This window comes from Salvelinus namaycush, chromosome 19 (assembly GCF_016432855.1).
Source record: "Salvelinus namaycush isolate Seneca chromosome 19, SaNama_1.0, whole genome shotgun sequence".
Taxonomy (NCBI): Eukaryota; Metazoa; Chordata; class Actinopteri; order Salmoniformes; family Salmonidae; genus Salvelinus; species Salvelinus namaycush.
The window spans coordinates 4,577,417-4,601,681 of NC_052325.1; the positions used below are offsets into that span (position 1 = coordinate 4,577,417).

Here is a 24,265-nt window from a genome sequence, read left to right on the forward strand (position 1 = left end):
GATGTGATTTGAGAGCACCAGTTGGCTCCAAAAGTGGTTATGGCTTTGACTGCCTGCTGGCAGTGAATTCAGAGCCATTCAGCCATTCAGTGTAAGATCTTAATTTGAGCCAGTTTGCTACAGCAACAGGAAATGTGAATTAATATGTGAATTCTAATTAATGGATTTATTTTGTAGGGGTTGATACATTTTTTGTTAGGGCAAATCAAGTCTGTCATTTGAAAGTGGAAATTACAAACTTTAAAAGCCTTTTTAAACCTCAAACACACTACAAGTTTGCATTAGCTGCTGTACAGTAAAATTATTAGCAATAAAAGAGTGATCAATTTAAGATCCTACATCGGTAGTTATATTACAAACATAATTGTACCATGTTCCCATGAAGCAATTGTAATGACAGTCCACCACAACATACCTAAGAGTTTCCTGGTTAGCTATGGGTAGTCTGAGTTCAATTCCAGTGTGTATTAGAAACACAGTTTGAGATCATTGTGAGAGGATTTTGCCAGTGGTTGAATGGGGAATTGGGCTTCCCGGGAAAAGGTTGTCAGAGGTTGCAACAGTAACCAAGAAGGGCAGAGACCCTAGACTAGTAAGTGGGTTGACTTGTTAGATTGTGTGGTGTCTGTTTAGTATTGAAAAGTATGATGATTAATAGTATGCATTTTATTTTCATTATTCATTCATATACAATACAAAATACTCTTCCAGCAATAAAACATAATTCAAGCCATAACTTATAGTTTGAAAATACATTGTCAAAGTAAAAAACATATTCTCCATGAAAAGGAGCTTTTTGAGAGGTGTTTCACATTAAAGAGCAAAGCAGAAGTCATTCAGATATGAAAATAATTCCAACACAAAAGACACAAAGATTACAAAAGAACAGTCAGTCAACCAAATGTACGGATATATTAGAGAAATGCTACTGCAGACGTTCGTTCCACTTCTCCCACAGTTCAAGCTTGCAAAAAGGTCAAATTTTTCAGCATCACAAACACAGAGAGGCTAAAGCCATATGTCCTTGCTCTCAGTTCTTGGCAGTGTCCAGTGGGCACTCATGCATCTGTCCGTCGTCCACGGCACCCTCAGGTAGGTGCACAGTCATGGTGCAGGCCCGGATCCCGCCCAGTGGTTCTAGCACGTTGAACACCCGGTCCCACTCGTCCTTCTCTGGGTCGTAGCGCTGCACAATGTCCACCATGCATCGGCTGTTCCAGGAATAGCCCCCCACTACATAGATCTGGCCCTGGAACACGGCCACCCCCACATCACTCTGGCCCCATGGCATGGCTGCCACCACCGTCCACTGGTCCACCTGGGGGAAGATATAAAACACAGGTCTTTGTTTTGGGACAACATCATAATAAGATCTGAGCTCTGATTGGCTAGCTGCCTCACAGAATTCCGCTTTTCTCCCCTAATTTAATTTGTTCCTTGTTTGGTCATCATTTTCGCCCAAGCCAGAAAGCTCCTGTGACATGTGACCATCAAAGTCAGAACAGTTAGGATAAGGGTAAGGTATCAAGAAAGTGGTCAAATTGCTTATCATATTGTTGGGACCAAAACTAAGGCCTGTGCCATGCCTTACCTCGGGGCTGTAGAACTCACAGTCCAGTACGTCATCGTAGTCACTGCTGCCCCGGAAGTGGTTCCCTCCCATCACGTAGAGCCGGTCGCCCACCGTGCACATGCAGTGAAGGCCACGCAGTTCCATCATGTCGGCACGGTAACTCCATGTGTCAGTCTCAGGGTCATAACATGACAGCTCCTTCTGGAATGTGTCTTGTGTGATGCCACCTGTTGGATCAGTGGATTGACATTGGTTTTATTAGATAGATACCATGAAAACATGTTTACTAAAATACAGTTTTATGTGTACAAACTAATATCCTATGGTTTTAATAAGACAAACATTTCAATCCATCCATTACATTTTCATCTGACGTGGAATACACCACAGTCAGAGAGAGTTCAAGGGGAGGGCAGTGTAACTTTGGTACTGTAGCATATGTAAAGGATGGACGTTGAGAAAGAAAGAGTGACGGTGTAGGGGGCTGAACTGTGAGGCAGTGGTCGGGTGCTCTTCTACCCACATGATCAACCACCAGCATATAGTGGGGCAGGAGCAGTAGGGCCCTAGTGTGAAAAACAGACCGTTTGGGTCTGAACAGGAAGGATGTGGTCTGGTGCTGTGAGCTGCAGAGAGCTGTGACCATTATTCCATTACACCATCCTCAACATGTCCCCACGCCTCTGATGGAATCCACCTACTCTTTGCCATACCATCCCCACTCAGCCTTGGGCTCAAACTACTTAGCCACTGCTTTGTAACTTTAACACTTGGATGCTGAAATGAATGCAGATAAAAAATAATACATTTTCTGCATGGACTTTTTAAAGCATCTGTTCAGAATAAGCTGTTTTCTGGTTGTCTCCGCGAGCATAAAATCGACACAATTGCTCTTCAGAGAGCTGTGGTTAACCTACACTCTGACCCATTTCAACTAAAGGTCTTTGTGTTTCCTGGCCCTCAATCCCATATCTACAACCTCTGTTCTCAACATGAGAAATTGGTTTCTACTTCAAGGTTGCTAGGAGACCATCATAGAAATCGACCAAGATGAGAATGATAACGGTTCAGAGCTACTATGTTATGTTAAAGTCTATCAAAGCTGTTAAGCGCCGAGAGTGGATTAAAACAGGTCAACAACACATCCTTTGTTTGCCTGAATACATTAACTGAAAACCTCTCCGTTCTGACTGAGCTGATTGCATCAGGACAGCAATCATAGTCAATTCAAGCCTTCACGTTGTAGGTTTTAACTGTTTGGTGAGTTTGTATTCTAACTGTTAGTGGTCTGAGAAACTTACCTGAGACATACATCAGGTCACCATGGACTGTCCCAGCATGCCCGTAGTGGGGGTCGATCATGGGTGACACGAACATCCACTCATTCTTTCTGAGGTTGTAGCACTCCACGGTGTCTAAAAGAGTAAAACAAACGTAAATTCACTCAATATGCACCTTAAAGATCACTATTTCTCTGTAACAGATTGCAGTAAAAACATCTCCAGTACACTAGTGCCCCACCGATCTCTCCTGAAGCGTTCCTGCCCCCAACAGCATACAGCTTCCCCTTCAGGGCGCTCAGGTGGAAGAAGGTTCTCTTCTCATTGAGCGAGGCTACCTGCAGCCAACGGTCAAAGCGCGGGTCATAGCGGTAGACGCTGTCCACCGCTGTCTTGCCCTTGGTGTCGTAGGTGCTCTGGCCGCCCACGATGTAGAGGAAGCCCCCGAGCAGAGCCACGCCGTGCTGGTAGCATGGAACCTCCATGGGCCTCAGCGCCCTCCAGTGGCCGCTCTCCTCATCGTACAGCCTCAGCTCCCTGCTCACCACCAGCTGTTGCCGCATCACCCCACCCAGTGCCAGCAGGTGTGTGGCGTCGGACCGGATGCGCGTGCGCTCTGTCTGTAAGGAAGGTTGGAGGAAGGGCATCATCTGGTAGTTGCTGGCCTCTAGCAGGAGGTTTACGCAGGCCGTGTCCGAGCGCATCATGGCTGCCCCGCCATCGTCGTGCCCCTCGTCCTCCTGGGAGATCTCGAGCAGCTCCGTGGGGGTCATGAGGGGGAAGCGGACGTGGCGCATCAGGGAGTAGGCGGCGGTGCGGCGGGTGGGAGGGTCGTGGTCCAGCCAGGAGCGGGCGATGCGGTACAGCTCCATCTCAGAGAAGCCCTTGAGGCTGTCGCTGGCCAGGGCGTTGGCTAGGCTGGGCTCGGAGAGCTGCAGGTAGCGGCCAGACTGCAGCAACGCTGACAGGTTCTGACAGACAAACTTCCCAATGTGGGCCTGCACGTCCTCCAGGAGCAAGTCCCCGGCAATGCGCTCCACCTCCACACAGTTATCAATAGTGATCTACCACACACACAGGAAAACAGACACGACTGGATGAACTTGTGACAGGTCTCCTGTCTTTACATTGGCCATGCTTTTCACTGTCTCTTCAATACACCCATCCAGCACATCCACCTGTTCATTGTTTCAGTACCGGTAAGTAACCTGATCAACTCACCTCAGTGCTGAGCAGCTCGTTGCAGAAGCCGAGGACGGGGAGGACTTGTAAAAAGTTGGCAGCCTCCAGAGTGTCCTGCAGGTTGGCCATGCTCAGACTCAGCCGGGATGTGTAAATGAACTCTATGATGTTCTTCAGACCCGTCTTGCTCACACCATGGAGCTTAATCTCCCTCATCTCCTGCTCTCTCATACCCCCTAGAGAGAGAGAAAGAGGAAAAGTGAGAGATATGGAGGGTGAATGCTGTTACAGTTAATGATGTAAGAGTGCAAGAATTTTCAAACATAGTTTGAAAATGGTCTGAGTGGACGTGATGAGAGCAAATACTGTAAGAGAGAGACTTTTCATAGGCTCAGCCCTAAAAAACTCATCTGTGAAAAAATATGACTTACTTACTTACTCGATGACTGCTCTCGATCACACATTGTGAAACAATCCCCATTGAAATATACTAGCATATTGAAATATATTTACATATTGCACATATTGAAAAACCTCATTGAATGTTATTTATCACAGACTAACCAGTGAACATGGCTTTGAAGTAGTCGCAGGCGGAGGCCATAAGGACTCTGTGTACTGGGAAGGTGTCACTGCTGTCCCCAGGCACTAGGATGACATCACACAGAGTCTCATCACCTCTGAACAACTGAAACCCCTGAAAGGAAGAACAACATTAATTTTACATCTATGGTTTGGATCCCCTTCAATGTCTAATGGTGTTGGCCACCATATTTTTTCTCTCTTAATGATATACAGTACCAGTCAAAAGTTTGGATACACCTACTCATTCAAGGGTTTCTAGAATAATAGTGAAGACATTAAAACTATGAAACAGCACATATGGAATCATGTAGTAACCAAAAAATTGTTAAACAAATCAAGATATATGTTATATTTGAGATTCTTCAAAGTAGCCGCCACCCTTTGCCTCGATGACAGCTTTGTACACTCTTGGGATTCTCTCAACCAGCTTCACCTGTAATGCTTTTCCAACAGTCTTGAAATAGTTCCCACATATGCTGAGCACTTGTTGGATGCTTTTCCTTCACTCTGCTGTCCAACTCATCCCAAACCATCTCAATTGGGTTGAGGTCGGGTGATTGTGGAGGCCAGGTCATCTGATGCAGCACTACATCACTCTCCTTCTAGGTCAAATAGCCCTTACACAGCCTGGAGGAGTGTTGGGTCATTGTCCTGTTGAAAACAAATGATAGTCCCACTAAGTGCAAACCAGATGGGATGGTGTATCACTGCAGAATGCTGTGGTAGCCATGCTGGTTGTGTGCCAGCAATCACAGACAGTGTCACCAGCAAAGCACCCCCACACCATCAGACCTACTCCTCAAAGCTTCACGGTGGGAACTACACATGCAAAGATAATCCGTTCACCTACTCTGCGTCTCACAAAGACATGGCGGTTTGAACAAAAAATCTCAAATTTGGACTCATCAGACCAAAGGACAGATTTCCACCTGTCTAATGTCCATTGCTCATGTTTCTTGGCCCAAGCAAGTCTCTTCTTCTCACTGGTGTCCTTTAGTAGTGGTTTCTTTGCAGAAATTCGACCATGAAGGCCTGATTCACGCAGTCTCCTCTGAACAGTTGATGTTGAGATGTGTCTGTTACTTGAACTCTGTGAAGCATTTATTTGGGCCGCAATTTCTGAGGCTGGTGACTAATGAACTAACTCTGCGTCTTTCTTTTCTGTGGCGGTCCTCATGAGAGCTAGTTTCGTCATTGCGCTTGATTCTTGAGTTTTTGCGACTGCACTTGAAGAAACTTTCAAAGTTCTTGAAATTTTCCGTATTGACTGATCTTCATGTCCTAAAGTAATGATGGACTGTCGTTTCTCTTTGCTTATTTGAGCTGTTCTTGCCATAATATGAACTTGGTCTTTTACCAAATAGGGCTATCTTCTGTATACCACCCCTACAACCCCTAACTGATTGGCTCAAACGCATTAAGAAGGAAAGAAATTGCACAAATTAACTTTTAACAAAGCACAACTGTTAATTGAAATGCATTCCATGTGACTACCTCATGTAGCTGGTTGAGAAAATGCCAAGAGTGTGCAAAGCTGTCATCAAGGCAAAGGGTGGCTACTTTGAAGAATCTCAAATATAAAATCTATTTTGATTTGTTTAACACTTTTTTGGTTACATGATTCCATCTGTGTTATTTCATAGAGTTGATGTCTTCACTATTATTCTATTTTCTATTAATGTAGAAAATAGTACAAATTAAGAAAAACCCTTGAATGAGTATGTGTGTCCAAACTTTTGACTAGTACTGTATATATCTTTTTCACTCCAGATACAAAATTATACATAAGTACAACAGCATATAGACACACACAAACAATGACTACATCTTATCTGCCCTGACCCGGATGCTCACACCCCCATCCCCATCCCTAGTTATTGTTTGCCACTTGGCCTTAAATTGTAACAATTTGTTTTTCTCGGTTGCCCATGCTATTTCAATATTTCAATAATAAATCATTATATTTTTCCATTGTGTTAAGGATAGCAGATTGGTTGATTTCTACGTTTTTAGACGAGTGATGAGAAGAGAATCGTCCACGCCATTGGGTATCTCACTACACCCTCATATGCCATGTCTTGAAATATGCAGACAGATGGATTACAAGTAAGTTTACATTGTAATACTTCTGACAGCCAATTTAGAATTTGTGAATTTTGTCTCTTGCATAATAAATTATACACATTAGTTTATACTGGATTAAGTGTACATTTCTGTAACTTAGTTAGTTATGCTCCAACTTTCCCTCCATCTTGTGCCAACATCCGTTCTTCTTAAATCTTGGTTCCAATAGATTATATTTTTTTCTAAGAGATTGTAGTTGGATGAGCTCCCTGCAAGGTTTTGTATATCTTCCCTATCATATGGACATTCTTTTCTGACTCAACTAAGATTCCCTCCAGGTTGCTCTGATATGTAACTTTTAACTTTTATTTGAAACTACTTTTTACTTCTGCCATGAAAATAAATTTATTTCCTATTACCAAGTAATTTCCAGGTGGACCAATTTATCGGTGAATTGTGAAAAGCTATCCAAGGATTGTTCCATAAGGTTGTGTTTTTAGGGAGTGATATTGTTCCTGTAGAATACTTTTAATTTTCTTCCATATTGTTATAATGTTCTTAACTACAAATTTGTTAATCTTCTTAGCTTTATCCTTTGAAAATAGATAGGAAAATGGTTCTGGGGATGAGCATGCGTATCTTCAATATGTACCACTTGTTCCTCTTGTTCCTCTTTAAATATATGTCGCAAGTAGAATAGTTGGGTAGCAAATTGATACAATTCCAAGTCTGGAAGGTTAAAACCACCTTCAGACTTAGGAAGATGTAAAACTTTCCTTTTTATTCTATGAATTTTATTTGCACATATAAAGTATGTTTATGACCGAGTGTACTTTTTTAAAGAATGTCTTCAGTGGGGTAATTGGTATTACTGAAAATAAATACAAAAACTTTGGTAGCCGTGCCATTCTAAAGAGTTTTATTCTACCTGTAAGATTTCTGGGAAGTTTATTCCATTTAATTAGATCTGCTTTCATATTGTTGAGTAATGCAATAAAGTTATCTTTATATATTTGTTGTTTGTTGTCACTTATTAAGCATCCTAAGTATTTAATATTTTTTTGTGGTCCACTTAAAGAATAACTGTAGATCGTTAGTTTCTTTTTCCTACTGCCATTATTTTGTTTTATCGACGTTCATTTTATATTCTGAGATTTTTGAGTCGTCTGAAAATATCTTCAGCAAAGGGTGCATTGAGTTTTCAATATTGGTCAGGTATATCAGGAGATCATCTGCAAATAAGATAGTTTATATTAATTTATATTTACCAATACTGACACTTGCTACGTTTGGGTCCTGTCTAATTCTTTCTGCAAGCGGTTGTTCAAATGCCAGTCAAACAGGAGGTGGGAGAGGGGACATCCCTATCTTGTGCCCCTTTCTAAAACAAATTAATCAGACTGTCACGGGTGTGCGTACCTGTAGCGAAGTCAGGTGCAGGAGAGCAGAGAGTTGTGAACAGGCGTACACTTTATTTATGCAGGAGTAAACAGCAAACGGACGCAACAAACGGTGTTGGAGAACCATATGCTTTTTTCCCCATCATGGAGCCCGTGGACATTACATGCTGCTCTTTACTAGTATAGAATCAAAGTTAACCTTATCTTTTCTGTCTATCATTTAAGAACCAATTAAAACATTTTAGCATACATGACATATGAGGGCGGTGGGCATTCCATAGAATGGGAGGATCATAGTATAAATACATAGTTATTGTATACATTACATATACAGTGTGTGGGCATGTGGGCTGAGCAGAAAAAAAAGAAAGAAAACCTGCAAAGTATGTATTTTTTGCGCAGGCTCCTCTCCTAATGTTACCCCCAAAAAACTGTGGATACATACATTGTACATACATTTGAATAAAGACTGCCACTTAAGTACTGTGGTTGGTTTGTATTACGTTATAAATTAAATTATAGTGGTTGGTGGGGGTCTACTTAGGGTGAGTGGGTCCTCCGAGAGACTGAAATGGGATGAGTGGAGGCCCCACACACACCTCAGAGAAGTATCTGATGCCCTCCCAGTCACCCAATCCCCTGGATATGGCCCCTCTACATTCTCACCAATAACCATCATTAAATCTTAGTTGTAAATACAAACAAGGAATAATAATGATTCGACATCCTTTCCTAATCTATCCAGAACTCTTATTAATTTTACAACAGGTTTACAAGTTATAAAAAAACAAATACAATGACATTGTAGTATAATTCCTTTCTTCTCTTTCTCCCAATCCAAATCCAACACAACACACAACATATATTCGATGCCTCCGCATACCCATCCTTCCTATACATATTCATATTCACCCTCCTTCACTCTCCCATTCATATGGGACACCAGTTGAGGCTGATGAGGGGAAGACGGCTCATAATAATGGCTGGAATGGCGTGTAATGGATGGAATGGAGTGAATGGAATGGTATCAAACACATAAAAAATATGTTTTTGATACCATTCCATTTACTCCATTTCAGCCATTATTATGAGCCGTTCTCCACTCAGCAGCCTCCACTGACAAACACATACCCACACATACACCCACTCACACCCTCTTGCACACACACACACACACACACACACACACACACACACACACACACACACACACACACACACACACACACACACACACACACACACACACACACACACACACACACACACACACACACACACACACACACACATCCATAGAATAATTATTGACAATTATTAACTTACATGCTGTATTCACACTTTTATATTGTCTTTTCAGTGTCCATGTATCTCATTGGCATTGGCTAATTCTATCGTTACTTCCTAGAGAAGAACAATTACTTGGGGACAATAGAGTCTAGATTGTATTGGGTGGAGGGGGAACGAATATTGTCTCAACTTACGATAAGCTGGTCTTGGGCATCAATGTATGTGCTTATCTGTTTATTCCGCTTCTGCTTCTCCTCAGGACTGGTCTCTCTCTCTTCAACTGGAAATGTTTCCTGCAGCCTGTTCACGGTACTGCCGGGAATCGGAGTTGAGACTTGATTTCTTTTTCCTCCAGTGACTGTCTGATTGGAATGAATTGCCTGTGTTTTTTCCTAAGCCTAGCAGACACGTCCTGGGCGAATCGAATGGACTGGCCCTGGACCTTGATCTCCTTTCCTCCCTGTGCCCGCAGAATGTTGACTTTGGTATGATAGTTCCACAGCTTAAAGATTACCATGCGAGGGTATTTAGAGTTCTTCTGCTTCATGCAGATCCGATGGCATCGCTCCAGATCTTTCGGTGATTCATCCACACCAAGCTCCTCCAATATCAGCTTGATCACGTAGCTGGAAAGGTCCCCTTTTTCCTCATCTTCCAGTAGGGACAACATTATCATATTATTTTGTCTCTATCTGTTTTCGAGCTGAACCAGTCCATCTTCTAAAGTTTACACCTTTGTTTCCAGAAGGCCAATTTTGTTGTCTTGTTCGTCCATGTGCCTCTCCTGTATATGCATATCTGACACGATAGAATCTACTTTCATTTCAAGCAAATCTACTTAATTTTTTTGGTGAGCATTGAGAGCATTTTAGCTATGTTTTCCTGGATATCCTTCAGCTGTTCGTTGCTCTAATTTGCATCTCCAAGTTGTTCTTTGTCTTTACCTCTAAGGGAAGCCAAGGTTTGTCGGATTCGAGTCTCAGCGTCACTTTACTCACAGATTGGTTCGCTGTTGTGTATTACAGGCCGCTCACTCTCTCCCGTTTGTTTAGGGATATTCTTGATCTATCGATTTTAAAGGCTTAATTTAAACTATGCTGTCTGGCTTCTACATATAATCACAGTTTTGATGGTACAAAACAGAATAACTATCTCCACATGTATCCTATTGATATATGCATTTGTTGGACACCATTCAGATAGATTACAAAAATAATCGGCCTAGGATCCTAATACATCTTGACAACTTTCCCAGCTAAGTAATAACCCCAATGAACCTTTCATAACTCTGGCTGGTGTATGAGCGGTGTGGTTGGGTTGTACCTGTAGGACTGCGGTGCCATGCTCATTGCTGCTGAACATCCTGGTTAGAGGCCTTGGAGGGAGGCTTGGCTTCAGGTTGATATCAGGGGGTTTCGGGGGAAGCTCCAATGGTTTAGGTGCTGGGTCTGGAGGGGTTGGAGGGTTTGGTGTTGGGGGAGTGGGTCTGTCAACTGGGGCCGGAGCTGGGGCTGGGGCCGGAGCTGGGGCAGGAGATGGTGCTGGGGGTTGGACAGGTTGGGGTGGAAGTCTGGGGGGCTCTCTAAGAGAGCCTCTGCTCCCCAGACGAGACAGTCTCCTGTGAAGCCTTCCCGGCCCACTCTCCTTCTCCTCACCACTGCCCCTGGAACACAAAATAATAGGGGTCGTTGCTGTATCATCTTCAGCTACTGTAGTAGTTTAGTCCACTGCTTGGCAGCTCACATTGCAGTTTACTGAAGCAAGTACATTCTAATATTGATTGTTATGAAATATACAGTATTTAGTCACTATAATCTACTATTAAATTACCTAAAAATGACCCCAAAAATTGGATCAGCCTACCCCATATCAGTTGGTGTGTCGCTGGATTTCCTGTTGCACCTCTGTGAAAGGTTCCTAAACGGATGCATAAGACAGCACTAAAACAGGGCAGGATTAAATTGATGTCTGGTCTGTCAGTACCAAATCATTTGCTGTTTTCTTTTTCAGAGCCTCTTCACTCTGAACAAGCTACAAAATGGGAAATGAAACTGTTGAGTATGTCTTTGTTTTATATGTAGGTTGTCTGGTAGGCAGTATGACTCACTTAATCAACAGGCCCAGGGAACATATGCAGATGTGGGGCTTTCCTGATAACATTGTTACTATACTATGTGTATTTGCTGTAAATGTTAATACATTGAACTCCTGTAACTTAACTCATTAACTTCTCTATTTTAATGGTGTTGTCCTCAACTTGATTATGTTGCAGCATCTCATATTTCTTAATTTCTTTAATTTTGGGGATTTGTGTGTATTGTTTTGTATTGTTAAGTATACTGCATTGTTGGAGCTACAAACAGAAGCATTTCGCTCCACCTGTGATAACAGTTTCAAAATACGTGTACGTGACCAATACAATGTTATTTGATTTATCGTGATATAGTGTTGTTTCAATACTTCCACATTGGTTGATGTTTCAAGTGGATAACAGTAGTGTTTATAAGATCTAACTCAGTAGCCTCTGAACACTGAACTTATGCTTCACTTCGTATTCATCATTTGTGTTTATATTCTTTATTTTGGGTCATGGCAGTTAGTTCCTGTGCAAGACTGTACTCTATATCAAGTTTACAAACTTTACACCCGCATTAACATAAATGATAGGAAAGGAAGGAACCTACCTCGAAGCTATTCTTTTCAACAGGTTCTCCTTAACCGAAAGGCCTTCTTCTGACATATAACCAACATACAGCAATCTATTCAATTCTTTACAGACCACTAAATGTCTCCTTGCAGCAGCTGGATGCAGAGTGGAACTGTTATGTAGAATGGGGTAAGCAGCAACACAGTCAGTTTCTCACAGCTAACCAAGACCTCAGCCACTTCCTGTGTCAGTTCTCTTTCTCTCTCTTTTTGTTCTAGCCCTCCCCACTCTTATTGTTACACATTAGTTGTTGTAAAGACAGAAGCATACAATGACTTCCCACTGGGCACAGACTTCAAATTAACATCTATACCACGTTGGTCCAACGTAATTTCATTGAAATGACATGGAAACAACTTTGATTCAACCAGAGTGTGCCTAGTGGGTTTTTGCTCATCCTTTCAGTCCCTAGAGTCTGCTATACTTCTCTAGTGTCAAATGTGGCACGGTACTAAGATGTCATATCTAAAGAAATGTCAATTAAATTGTAAGAGGAAACAAATAACATACACCATCAAATATTTTAGCATCAAATAAAACTAAATGAATGACAGGAGGCAGAAAGTTTTTTTTAAATATATTTGATTCTCAAAGTGGTTTTACAGTAGTTCTCATCTCATTGTGTCTCCAGGGTTCTGAATCAAATCACGCTGTTGTTCTCAGAGGATTAGGAACTGGAATGCCAAATAGCCCTGTTACATCACTCTATCAACTACACTCCTCTCGCTTCCACCTCACCAGCCAGAACAGTTATTACAATCAAACCAGAAGGGATCAATCATTTCACCCTTGTAACGGCAGTCTAAGTCGTCCTCCTCCTCAGACGAGGAGAGGCGAGAAGGATCTGAGGACCAATGTGCAGCGTGGTAATTTTCCATTATTTAATTAACACAAAACAAGACACTATACAAAATGACAAAACAAACTAACCGTCACAGTCCTAGCTGGTGCAGACAAAACACAAAGACAGGAAACAACCACCCACAATCCCCAACACAAAACAAGCCTCCTATATATGATTCTCAATCAGGGACAACGATTGACAGCTGTCTCTGATTGAGAACCATATTAGGCTGGACACAGAAACAGACTAACTAGACACACAACATAGAATTCCCACCCAGCTCACGTCCTGACCAACACTAAACAAGCAAAACACATAAGAACTCTGGTCAGGACGTTACAGTACCCCCCTCCTGAGGTGCGGACTCCGAACGCACCCCTAAAACTCAAGAGGAGGGTCTGGGTGGGCATCTGTCCGCGGTGGCGGCTCCGGCGCAGGACGAGGACACCACTCCACCACTGTCTTTGTCCCCCTCCTTAGCGTCCTTTGAGTGGCGACTCTCGCCCACGACCTTGGCCTAAGAATCCTCCCCAAGGCCCCCACATGATTTAGGAGGTAGCTCAGGACAGAGAGGTAGCTCAGGACAGAGAGGTAGCTCAGGACAGAGAGGTAGCTCAGGACAGAGAGGTAGCTCAGGACAGAGGGGCAACTCCGGACTGAATGGCAGCTCCGGACTGAATGGCAGCTCCGGACTGAATGGCAGCTCCGGACTGAGTGGCAGCTCCGGGCTGAGTGGCAGCTCATGACTGAGTGGCAGCTCATGACTGAGTGGCAGCTCATGACTGTAGGGCAGCTCATGACTGTAGGGCAGCTCATGACTGTAGGGCAGCTCATGACTGTAGGGCAGCTCATGACTGGAAGGCAGCCCATGACTGTAGGGCAGCTCATGACTGGAAGGCAGCTCATGACTGGAAGGCAGCTCATGACTGGAAGGCAGCTCATGACTGGAGGGCAGCTCATGACTGGAGGGCAGCTCATGACTGGCTGGCGGCTCTGGCAGCTCCTGACTGGCTGGCGGCTCTGGCGGCTCCTGACTGGCTGGCGGCTCTGGCGGCTCCTGACTGGCTGGCGGCTCTGGCGGCTCCTGACTGGCTGGCGGCTCTGGCAGCTCCTGACTGGCTGGCGGCTCTGGCGGCTCCTGACTGGCTGGCGGCTCTGGCGGCTCCTGACTGGCTGGCGGCTCTGGCGGCTCCTGACTGGCTGGCGGCTCTGGCAGGTCCTGACTGGCTGGCGGCTCTGGCGGCTCCTGACTGACGGACGGCTCTAGCGGCTCCTGACTGGCGGACGGCTCTAATGGCTCGGGACAGACGGGCGGCTCTGAAGGCTCGTGGCAGACGGATGGCTCAGATGGCGCTGGGCAGACGGATGGCTCAAATGGCGCTGGGCAGACGGATGGCTCAGATGGCGCTGGGCAGACGGATGGCTCAGACGGCGCTGGGCAGACGGATGGCTCAGACGGCGCTGGGCAGACGGATGGCTCAGACGGCGCTGGGCAGACGGATGTCTCAGATGGTGCTGGGCAGGCAGGCAGCTCAGACGGCGCTGGGCAGACGAGCAGTGCAGGCAGCTCAGACGGCGCTGGGCAGACGAGCAGTGCAGGCGGCGTTGGGCAGACGGCCGACTCTGACCTGCTGAGGCGCACAGTAGGCCTGGTGTGTGGTGCCGGAACTGGTGGTACCGGACTGGAGACACGCACCTTAAGGCTAGTGCGGGGAGCAGGAACAGGGCACACTGGATTCTCAAAGCGCACTATAGGCCTGGTGCGTGGTGCCGGAACTGGTGGTACCGGACTGAGGGCACGCACCTCAGGGCGAGTGCGGGGAGAAGGAACATTGCGTACAGGGCTCTGGAGACGCACAGGAGGCTTGGTGCGTGGTGCCGGAACTGGAGGCACTGAGCTGGAGACACGCACCACAGGGAGAGTGCGTGGAGGAGAAACAGGGCTCTGGAGACGCACTGGAAGCCTGGTGCGTGGTGTAGGCACTGGTGGTACTGGGCTGGGGCGGGAAGGTGGCGCCGGATATACCGGACCGTGCAGGCGTACTGGCTCCCTTGAGCACCGAGCCTGCCCAACCTTACCTGGTTGAATGCTCCCCGTAGCCCGTCCAGTGCGGGGAGGTGGAATAACCCGCACTGGGCTGTGTTGGCGAACCGGGGACACCATGCGTAAGGCTGGTGCCATGTACACCGGCCCGAGGAGACGTACTGGAGGCCAGATATGTTGAGCCGGCTTCATGGCACTTGGCTCAATGCTCAATCTAGCCCGGCCAGTGCGGGGAGGTGGAATAACCCGCACCGGGCTATGCACACGTACAGGAGACACTGTGCGCTCTTCCGCATAACACGGTGTCTGCCCGTACTCCCGCTCTCCACGGTAAGCATGGGAAGTGGGCGCAGGTCTCCTACCTGCCTTCGCCACACTACCCTTTAGCCCCCTCCCCCCCCAAGACATTTTTGGGGTTTCTTCACGGGCTTCCAGCCACGCTTCCGTGCTGCCTCCTCATACCACCGCTCCTGGGCTTTAGCTGCCTCCATCTCCTCCCGAGAGCGGCGATTCTCTCCAACCTTAGCCCAGGGTCCTTTACCCTCCAAAATTTCCTCCCATGTCCAGGAGTCCTGTGTAGTTGGCCGCTGCTGCTGCTGTCGCTGCCCGTTGCTACGCTGCTTGGTCCGAGTTTGGTGGGTGGTTCTGTAACGGCAGTCTAAGTCGTCCTCCTCCTCAGACGAGGAGAGGCGAGAAGGATCTGAGGACCAATGTGCAGCGTGGTAATTTTCCATTATTTAATTAGCACAAAACAAGACACTATACAAAATGACAAAACAAACTAACCGTCACAGTCCTAGCTGGTGCAGACAAAACACAAAGACAGGAAACAACCACCCACAATCCCCAACACAAAACAAGCCTCCTATATATGATTCTCAATCAGGGACAACGATTGACAGCTGTCTCTGATTGAGAACCATATTAGGCTGGACACAGAAACAGACTAACTAGACACACAACATAGAATTCCCACCCAGCTCACGTCCTGACCAACACTAAACAAGCAAAACACATAAGAACTCTGGTCAGGACGTTACAACCCTCAACCTTTTTTGACTGATGGATCTCTGTTGGCCACTGATTTAAAAGCAAATTCACCTTCACAATTCACTTACAGTGCCTTCAGAAAGTATTCACAACCCTTGACATTTTCCAAATTTTGTTGTGTTACAGCCTGAATTTAAATTAATTCGATTTTTTTGTCACTGGCCTCCACACCATACCACATAATATCAAAATGGAATCATATTTGTAGAATTTTTTGCAAATTAAGCATGGTGAAGTTATTAATTACACTTTGGATGGTGTATCAATACACCCAGTCATTACAAAGACACAGGCATCCTTCCGAACTCAGTTGCCGGAGAGGAAGGATACTGCTCAGGGATTTCACTCTGAGGCCAATGGTGACTTTAAAACAGTTTAATGGTTGTGATAGGAGAAAACTGGAAACTGGAGGATGGATTAACAACATTGTAGTTACTACACAATGCTAACCTAATTGACAGAGTGAAAAGAAGGAAGACTGTACAGAATAAAAATATTCCAAAACATACATCCTGTTTGCAACAAGGCACTAAAGTAATACTGCAAAAAATGTTGCAAAGCAATTCATTTTTTTCCCTGAATACAAAATGTTATGTGTGGGGAAAATCCAATACAACACATTCAGCGTTTTTCAGGATAAAAGATTTACGGAATGGAGCTAAGCAAAGTCAAAATCCTAGAGGAAAACCTGGTTCAGTCTGCTTTCCACCAGACACTGGGATATTTATTCACCTTTCAGCTGGACAATAACCTAAAACACAAGGCCAAATATATACTGGAGTTGCTTACCAAGAAGACAGTGAATGTTCCTGAGTGGGCAAGTTACAGTTTTGACTTAAATCTGCCTGAAAATCTTAGGCAAGACTTGACAGATCTTGAAGAATTCTGATAAGAATAATGGGTAAATATTGTACAATTCAGGTGTGCCAAGCTCTTACAGACTTACCTAGAAAGACTCACAGCTGTAATCGCTGCCAAAGGTGATTCTAACATGTATTTACTCAGAGATGTGCGTGTGAATATTTATGTAAATTTGATATTTCTGTCACGCCTGCTCCCGCTTTTCCTCCCCTGGCGCTCAAGGGGCCAGGCTGCCCTGCATTACGCACTCCTGCCACCATCATTACGCACACACCTGCCTTCCCTCGTCACGCGCACCAGCGATTACTGTACTCACTTGGACTCGATCACCTGTTTATTACCTCCCCTATATTTGTCAGTTCCCCGGTGCGGCATTGATTGTAGTCTGTCTTTGTGTCTCCCAGTTCTGACGCTGTTCCTTTCCTGTTGCATGTCCGTTCCTAATTAAATGCCAACTCCCCGTACCTGCTTCTCTTCTGCAGCGTCGTTCCTTACAGAATGCAGCCGCCATCAACTGAAGCATCGGTGAGTGCTGGCGGTTCGGTTGGTGGTGACGTTGGGTCCGGGGGTTGGCGCTGATGGAACCGGGGGTGCTTTAGCTGGGTCGTTGGGCTTCCATGCCCTAGCCGGCTCGAGAGGTATCCTTGCCCAGGTTGGCTCGGAAGGCGCATATCCCACGTCACGCTTCAGCCGGATCATCGGGCTCCTACGCCTCAGCGGGATAGACAGGCTCCTATGCCTCAGCCGGCCCGCCAGGCTCCCACACCTCTGCTGGTTCATCGGGATTCTACCCCCAGCCGGCTTGTCCAGCCCCTGTGTCTCGGCCAGCCCGTCAGGCTCGCCCAGGTGGGACGCTGAGTGGTGCCCCTAGAGGAGGGGGGGTACTGTCACACCTGCTCCCCTCTTCCCCCCCTGGCACTCTAGGGCGTCAGGATGCCCTGCATTATGCACTCCTGCCACCATCATTACGCACACCTGCCTTCCCTCGTCACGCGCACCAGCGATTATTGGACTCACCTGGACTCAATCACCTGTTTATCACCTCCCTTATATTTGTCAGTTCCCCGGTGCTGCATTGACTGTCATCTGTCTTTGTGTTTCCCAGTTCTGACGCTGTTCCTGTCCTGTTACATGTCCGCTCCTAATTAAATGTCAACTCCCCGTACCTGCTTCTCTTCTGCAGCGTCGTTCTAAATTTCTTTATTTAGTTTTCACTACATTTTCAAAAAGAAATCTAAAGGCATGATTTCACTTTGATATTATTGTGTAGATGGGTGAGAGAAAATATATTTATTCCATTTTGAATTCAGGATGTAACACAACAAAATGTGTAATAAGTCAAGGGGTATGAATATTTTCTGAAGGCACTGTACTTTAGTCACTGTACTTTAGTCACCATATTCTCATCAGAGACACAATATCAGGCCTCTCTCACTCATAGATGGGTTGACAGGGGGCTGGCAGCCATTGAAAGTTAGGAATATCTGAGTGAAAAACATATTTTGTTGGTTATATCATATGGAAGATGCTTATATTTAAACATGTCTGGTTATTTTTTCACAAGAACTAAGGTAGCCATATTGGATAAAACTATTCAAATTTATTATGATTTCAGGATTTATTTGATTGATGTCAGATTCAGTTTCAGTTCATTATGATTCACATGAGATGTTTCCCTTTGTTGTCCCAAATTCTGGTTTAATTGGAAGTTCTATTGATTGAATGGATAGCGCTGTATTGCTTTCGTCAAGCTGGTTCTGGCGCCCCCTGCTGCTAAGTCACAGTTTGGAGAACTGGATGAGGTTCCTGTTGATCTCAGCCACGTTCCTGCACCCTAAGGGAGGAAAGACCAACAAAACATTAGTGTTGCAATGTTATGAGGTTGAGGTAATGATAGCTAAGCAAGGGGTTTTAATCTCAGACTGGAAAAAATATGATTATGTAAGAAGTTTGGTTCCTTACTCACCAGACAGAGCCATTGACAGACGGAACTCATCGTTGAGGATATGTAGTACCTCCTTCAACCCCTCTTCACCCTGAAGGAACAAACACAGGCAGCAAGACAGTTTGTTATTCTCAGTGTGTCAAGTTAATAGTTTGATCACACACAATGTTAATTGTTACCTTATAGGCGAGGCCCCACACGGCCGGCCTGCCGATGAACACACACTTGGCTCCCAGAGCTACAGCCTTCAGCACATCACTACCAGTGCGGACACCCCCGTCCAGATATACCTCGATCCGCCCCTGCACTGTGTCCACAATCTCAGACAGGGCATCTATCTGAGTGGTAGAGAAGAAAGCAGAGGAAACTTCCTATGGAATATTAACAGTATCATTTAAAACAACTGATATTCAAATCAACATTCTATGATGTGTGGACCTCCAACCATCTTTGTGTTACCATTTGAAAGTGAATATTTATATTGTATTCCCTTTTAGTACATTTATCAGCCAAAACATGACACCCACCCTGTATTCAAGAGCATGCTGTATCTAAACCGATGGCTGGCACAACACAAACACTTCAGATTATGTAAAATAGGTTCTAGGCTAGGAAATAAAAAAAAGTATAGAACAGTTTGACAACCCTGTTTCTAAGATTTTCAATGATAACAAACTCAACTGTTTATCTTTTCCAGTGATGAGGACACGGACGTCTCATGGTATGGTGGGTTTTGCAAAAAGGGTCAACTTTGAGCACATCTATCTCTTGAATGTGTTGACATTCAGGTCCAAAATTTCACTTCTGACCACATGTATGAAAAGGGGTGTGATCAAAAGTGATTGAAATCAAATGGAATGACCCTGTCCTTTAAAATCAACATTTCATAAACAAAATGGTGTTTGGCTTGCTGACTGTAGGATCAAATAGAGGTGAGATGATGATGAAGTGATATACTCTGTGCCCATTCTTACTGTGGCGGGCCCTCCGTCCAGCTGGCGTCCTCCATGGTTGGACACGATGATGCCCTGGACGCCATGCTCCACGGCCAGCTCAGCGTCCTCCTTCGTCAGGATGCCTTTGATGATGATGGGCAGGCGGGTGAGAGACTGCAGCCAGTACACATCCTTCCAGCTGATGGAGGGGTCCAGGGTGTTGGCAGGGACCCCATACTCCTCACCCGCAGGACCGGCAGCCTCCTACAGAGGTAGTCAGAGGGACACCCACTCAGACACGACAGACGCATACAATACAGAACACAATACAATACAGGAGACAGTACAGTACAGAACAAAACACATACACACAGAAGGAGGCCTCATGGGAAATACATTAGTTGGATTATTCTTAAATAATTCTAGAGCAGCTACTGTCTCTCTACTATGGCACTATGGGCTGGTTTCCCAGACACAGATTAAGATTCTCCATTGACAGTGTTTTTTAGTCCAAGACTAGACTTAATCTTTGTCCAGGAAACCATCCCTATATGATTTTATGGTAAAAATCATTACTGTTAAAAATATTGACCTGGAAGACACCGTCAAAGTTCTTGACCTTGAGGTGTGGCGGGAGCTTGAACTGGTTGCGTATATCGTTGCGGCGCTTCCCGGTGTAGGGCACGTCGACGGTGAGGACCAAGGCCTTGTAGCCTAGGGCCTCCACACGGTGAATGATTGATTCAGAAAGCTTTCTGTCCCGGTACACATAGAGCTGGAACCAGCGGTAGCCGTTAGGTGCTGCAGCTGCGATCTCCTCCACAGAGCAGGTGGAGTAGGTACTAGTGATGTAACATGTGTTCACTGCCTCCGTAGCTGAGGAGAGAGAGAGTTTCAAGTAGAACATACTTTTTTTTTTGCACAAGTATAATACAGGAAGGCACAATTTATTTACACATGCATCAGGGAAGGGGGGATTGGGGGGCAAGTGTTTAAATTGTGCAGTATTAGCAATAGTAAACAAGCACAATAGTAAACAAGAGAAAGAGACTTTGAGTGGACCACCCCTAGGATACTCAGTGACAACAAAGCTATTGGCCTAAAGAGCTCAACCTCTACAGCTGTTAAACCCCTCCTAGTCCTCACCCCTGGCGGTGGCCATCTCTCCCTCATGCCAGGCCAGGCAGTGGAAGGCAGTGGGGGCGATGCCCACAGGGAAGCTGATCTCTGTGCCCTGCACCGTGGTCCTGGTGTCACTCACAGACACGTCCCGTAGAATCCGTGGCCGCAGACGGATCCTGGGACCGAGACAAAGTGATTATTTTGGATCTTCCAAGCACTACTGTTTGAGGTGTGCTGTTATTGAGTGATGTTAGTGACTGACATTGAATCGTGGGTACTGTAGTTTGCAGGATGGGGAGAGGTACTTACCGTTTGTAGGCCAGCAGATTGTCATCCCTGGTGCAGCACTCGTCTGCTCCGGCTGCGTAGTAGTCCCATGTGGCCTTGGAGAGGTGCTCCTTCGCATACTCCTCAAAGTCTGTGAGACATACCATAGCCATCTCAGCACAGCAGGTCCCCTCTCTGTAGGATATATGATCACTGTCAGGGACAGCAATTGTAAAGAAATGCTATCAATATGTCAATTACACTATCAGGTAATCCTGTATTAAAAGCAGAATGAATAAATACCTATGGCATTTGTGGAGATTTAACATAGTAAAAATACTGTTCTTTGTTGTAAGCTGAGTTGTAAATTGTGCAATTTAAACGCATACAATAACTGCAAACATCTTCTGGTGCATATTTTACACAAATACAGCAATACATTCAGTGGCGTCACCAGAACCTGGGGGTGTCATGTATACTCCCTCTCCGGCGCTCTAGGTCACGAGGCTGCTCTTTACGCACACCTGTCACCATCGTTATGCGCACCAGCGACGTCATCAGACTTACCTGGACTCCATCACTTGCCTGATTACCTTCCCTATATATGTCACTCCCTTTGGTTCCTTCCCCAGGTGTTATTGGTTCTGTTTCATTTTCATGTCTGTGCGTTGTTCGTGTTTCTTGTTTTGTATTATGTTTAGTTTATTTATTAAATTATTCACTCCCTGAACTTGATTCCTGACTCCCAGAGGGCTAGTGCTGCGTTCGTAACCAAGAAGAAAGTGGAAATGTAACACATACGACTGGTAAAAATCCACTTGAATGGTCCTCCATGTAGACAACTCGTCTATCATCCTGAACTCCCACTTCTCCCACATGCTGACCTGTGATTTCACCTACTAAGGAAATTAACTCGATAACAAATGTAACAACAAAACATTATGTATAAAAAACAATCTATTAATATTAATTACAAGCATGATAGTTGTACTTTTAGTTTATGGTTTACGCAGCTTTTTGGCCATTAGCCAATCGGCGTTTCTCAACGAGTTCCAAGCATGTGAATGCATCCAACTGGTATTTACGACTTCACAACTGGTAAAGTCTTTGGCTACGAACGCTGCATTAAGCCCAAATGATTTTGGGATTGGGATGTTCCTGCATGTGGGAACACCCCGAGCATCCCATTGGTTACTGCATGAACACCCCCCCTTGAGCATCCCCTTCATTCCCCCCACTCCCCGAACAGGCCATCTTCATACTTGTGTGACACTTTGATGTTCTGGATTTTCCCTGATTGTCTATGTGATTATTTGTTATCAGCCTGCTGTGTACCGGCGTCCTAGCTAGCTAGCACATGGTGTCCTTCACTCCTGTCTGCCAACACCTGACCTCACTGTTGTTACGACATACCTGTGTCCTAGCTAACTAGCTACCGTTGTCATCACTGCCTATTTTTCTTATGTAAGGTTTATCGGCGGTTGGCAACCAACATTATTGTGCATTAACTCCACCTACTGTACTGGAGCGTCCCCACCTCCCATCTGTGTACCGGAGTCCTAGCTTAAAAATGGACCAAAAATATGTATAAAGAGGGGTTCCTGCAGATGCAGGAATGCCCACATGCAGGAACACCCTGAATTGTGGATTGCAATTAACCCTTCTCAATAAAACTAGGCTACACTGCATTACAAACTGCATTGGAAATACAGCTGGGCTTGGATCTGTGCGCACATGGAGGACCTCAAATTACCCAAAGAAAATTAAGGACAAAATGCAAAACTAGCCTACTTGTCAACACCAGTTTTTTTTTTCATTTGTAAAAATGTCTACTGGACTAGCACAATACTAAACAATTACCACGACAGAGCAAGAAATCTACACAATACATTTGTTATCCAGAAAACATAACAGTGCAGTCACTTTCATCTTTTTTCCTTATCAAACAAAATTATTACAGTAGCCTATAAATCTCCTTTCCTTCAGTTGAGTAGCGTAACTAGTTTACCACGTTAACAGACTATGTATTCACCTAGTAGTTGTCATTTCACGAAATGACAGCAAAAAATGCAACACACGCGGTAACGACTGAACACAGACAGACAGAGGGCGGGGTAAAAAACTCCAAAAAAGAAACATAATTTATCGATGCTACAAAAGTATTAGGGGAAAATATAGGCCTACCTTCTCACACATAGGCTATGGTGAATGATAACACAAATTGCAACCCTAGCAAGCCCTAAAAACCAGGCAACTGCTTATTCTGAAAAGAGCTCTGTAAAAGTGTTAACAAATGGTTAACAGTGCATCTCTCATCTTGGCAGTGTTGTACTATGAACTCCATTAAATATTAACCGTTTTCAAGAGACTAAGGCCATCTTAGTCCATTTGAAAACACCAACGCACCCAAACACATTTTAATTGGCCTAACCTGAGAATGAACCTCATAACATCATAACGGATTGTAATTTTAGTAGATGTCAACAACATTTCATCAATCCCACTTGCTTCAAAATACATTTAGGTATTGAGTTTGAAGGATCTACTAATATCATTCTGTATTACTCACCACTCTAGTCCTTATGACATCAACTCCATTCTGAAATGTCTGGTGTCTGACGATGCAGCTCATAGTTAGTTCTATTCCTATTGTGTGATTGTATGCTTTTGTGTGACTTCAATAAAACTATCACAGAGATTAACACTGACAGTGAGTGTGACCCCGCAGAGGCTAGAAATGTGCTGATGCCACAGTGATCCATAGAGGGGGGGGGGGGGGGGGGGGTTGCACATTACATACTACAGCACAGATGGGGAAATACATACTAGGCCTACATTTAAAACACACAGAATGTGGCAAACAGCAGCATGGTCAGTAACACAAAGCACTACAGTAATAGTACTGTAACAGCAGGGTGGTCAATGACTTCTATAGACCACACATCACACACAAAAACTTGCAGCGTCACTGTAGTCTACATACCAAATGATCACAGGGTTGTCAGTGACACCTCAGATATAAAACTGCCATAGGTTTATCTTTGAGTTTGCCTGACTGAGATTATTATTCTACAGTTTTTTCTGAGTATACTGTATGTGACTGTATCTGACCCGCT

The 24,265-nt window shown here is 44.9% G+C and overlaps 2 protein-coding genes across 6 annotated transcripts; both read right to left on the minus strand.

The window, feature by feature from the left end:
* Positions 1-554: 554 nt before the first annotated feature.
* LOC120064078 (kelch-like protein 9) lies at positions 555-12,190 on the minus strand. Of its 2 annotated transcripts, none has more exons than XM_039014418.1 (9): positions 12,059-12,124; positions 11,238-11,314; positions 10,698-11,037; positions 4,600-4,732; positions 4,075-4,271; positions 3,095-3,917; positions 2,875-2,988; positions 1,592-1,800; positions 555-1,318 (listed from the first exon to the last, which is right to left on the minus strand). In XM_039014418.1, the coding sequence occupies exons 2-9, from the start codon at positions 11,303-11,305 to the stop codon at positions 1,031-1,033; spliced, it is 2,172 nt and encodes a 723-aa protein (XP_038870346.1). In that variant the 5' UTR covers positions 11,306-11,314; positions 12,059-12,124; the 3' UTR covers positions 555-1,030. The 2 variants fall into 2 exon arrangements, with proteins under 2 accessions (XP_038870346.1, XP_038870345.1); XM_039014417.1 differs by having other exon boundaries at positions 652-1,318; positions 11,238-11,291; positions 12,059-12,190.
* Positions 12,191-18,460: 6,270 nt separating this feature from the next.
* On the minus strand, positions 18,461-23,464 carry LOC120064079 (hydroxyacid oxidase 2-like). 4 transcript variants are annotated; one of them, XM_039014421.1, is made up of 8 exons: positions 23,334-23,464; positions 21,192-21,344; positions 20,907-21,058; positions 20,353-20,636; positions 19,800-20,024; positions 19,005-19,163; positions 18,847-18,916; positions 18,461-18,714 (listed from the first exon to the last, which is right to left on the minus strand). In XM_039014421.1, exons 2-8 carry the CDS (start codon positions 21,320-21,322, stop codon positions 18,659-18,661), a joined length of 1,077 nt encoding a protein of 358 aa, XP_038870349.1. In that variant the 5' UTR covers positions 21,323-21,344; positions 23,334-23,464; the 3' UTR covers positions 18,461-18,658. The 4 variants fall into 4 exon arrangements, with proteins under 4 accessions (XP_038870349.1, XP_038870350.1, XP_038870347.1 ...); XM_039014422.1 differs by having other exon boundaries at positions 21,192-21,362; positions 23,334-23,443; XM_039014419.1 differs by lacking the exon at positions 23,334-23,464 and adding an exon at positions 23,182-23,292.
* Positions 23,465-24,265: the final 801 nt, after the last annotated feature.

Excerpts from the sequence above, each read along its gene's own strand:
- LOC120064079 (XM_039014419.1), bottom strand. The coding sequence starts at position 23,288 with ATGTTTCTTTTTTGGAGTTTTTTACCCCGCCCTCTGTCTGTCTGTGTT. Across the intron at positions 20,637-20,906 it reads AGAGATGGCCACCGCCAGGG|CTACGGAGGCAGTGAACACA; the intron begins GTGAGGACTAGG and ends CTCTCTCCTCAG. Across the intron at positions 20,025-20,352 it reads ACTTTGACGGTGTCTTCCAG|GAGGCTGCCGGTCCTGCGGG; the intron begins GTCAATATTTTT and ends CTACCTCTGTAG.
- LOC120064078 (XM_039014417.1), bottom strand. The coding sequence starts at position 12,114 with ATGTCAGAAGAAGGCCTTTCGGTTAAGGAGAACCTGTTGAAAAGAATA. Across the intron at positions 11,038-11,237 it reads GACACACCAACTGATATGGG|GGGCAGTGGTGAGGAGAAGG; the intron begins GTAGGCTGATCC and ends TTTGTGTTCCAG. Across the intron at positions 1,319-1,591 it reads GTGAGTTCTACAGCCCCGAG|GTGGACCAGTGGACGGTGGT; the intron begins GTAAGGCATGGC and ends ATCTTCCCCCAG.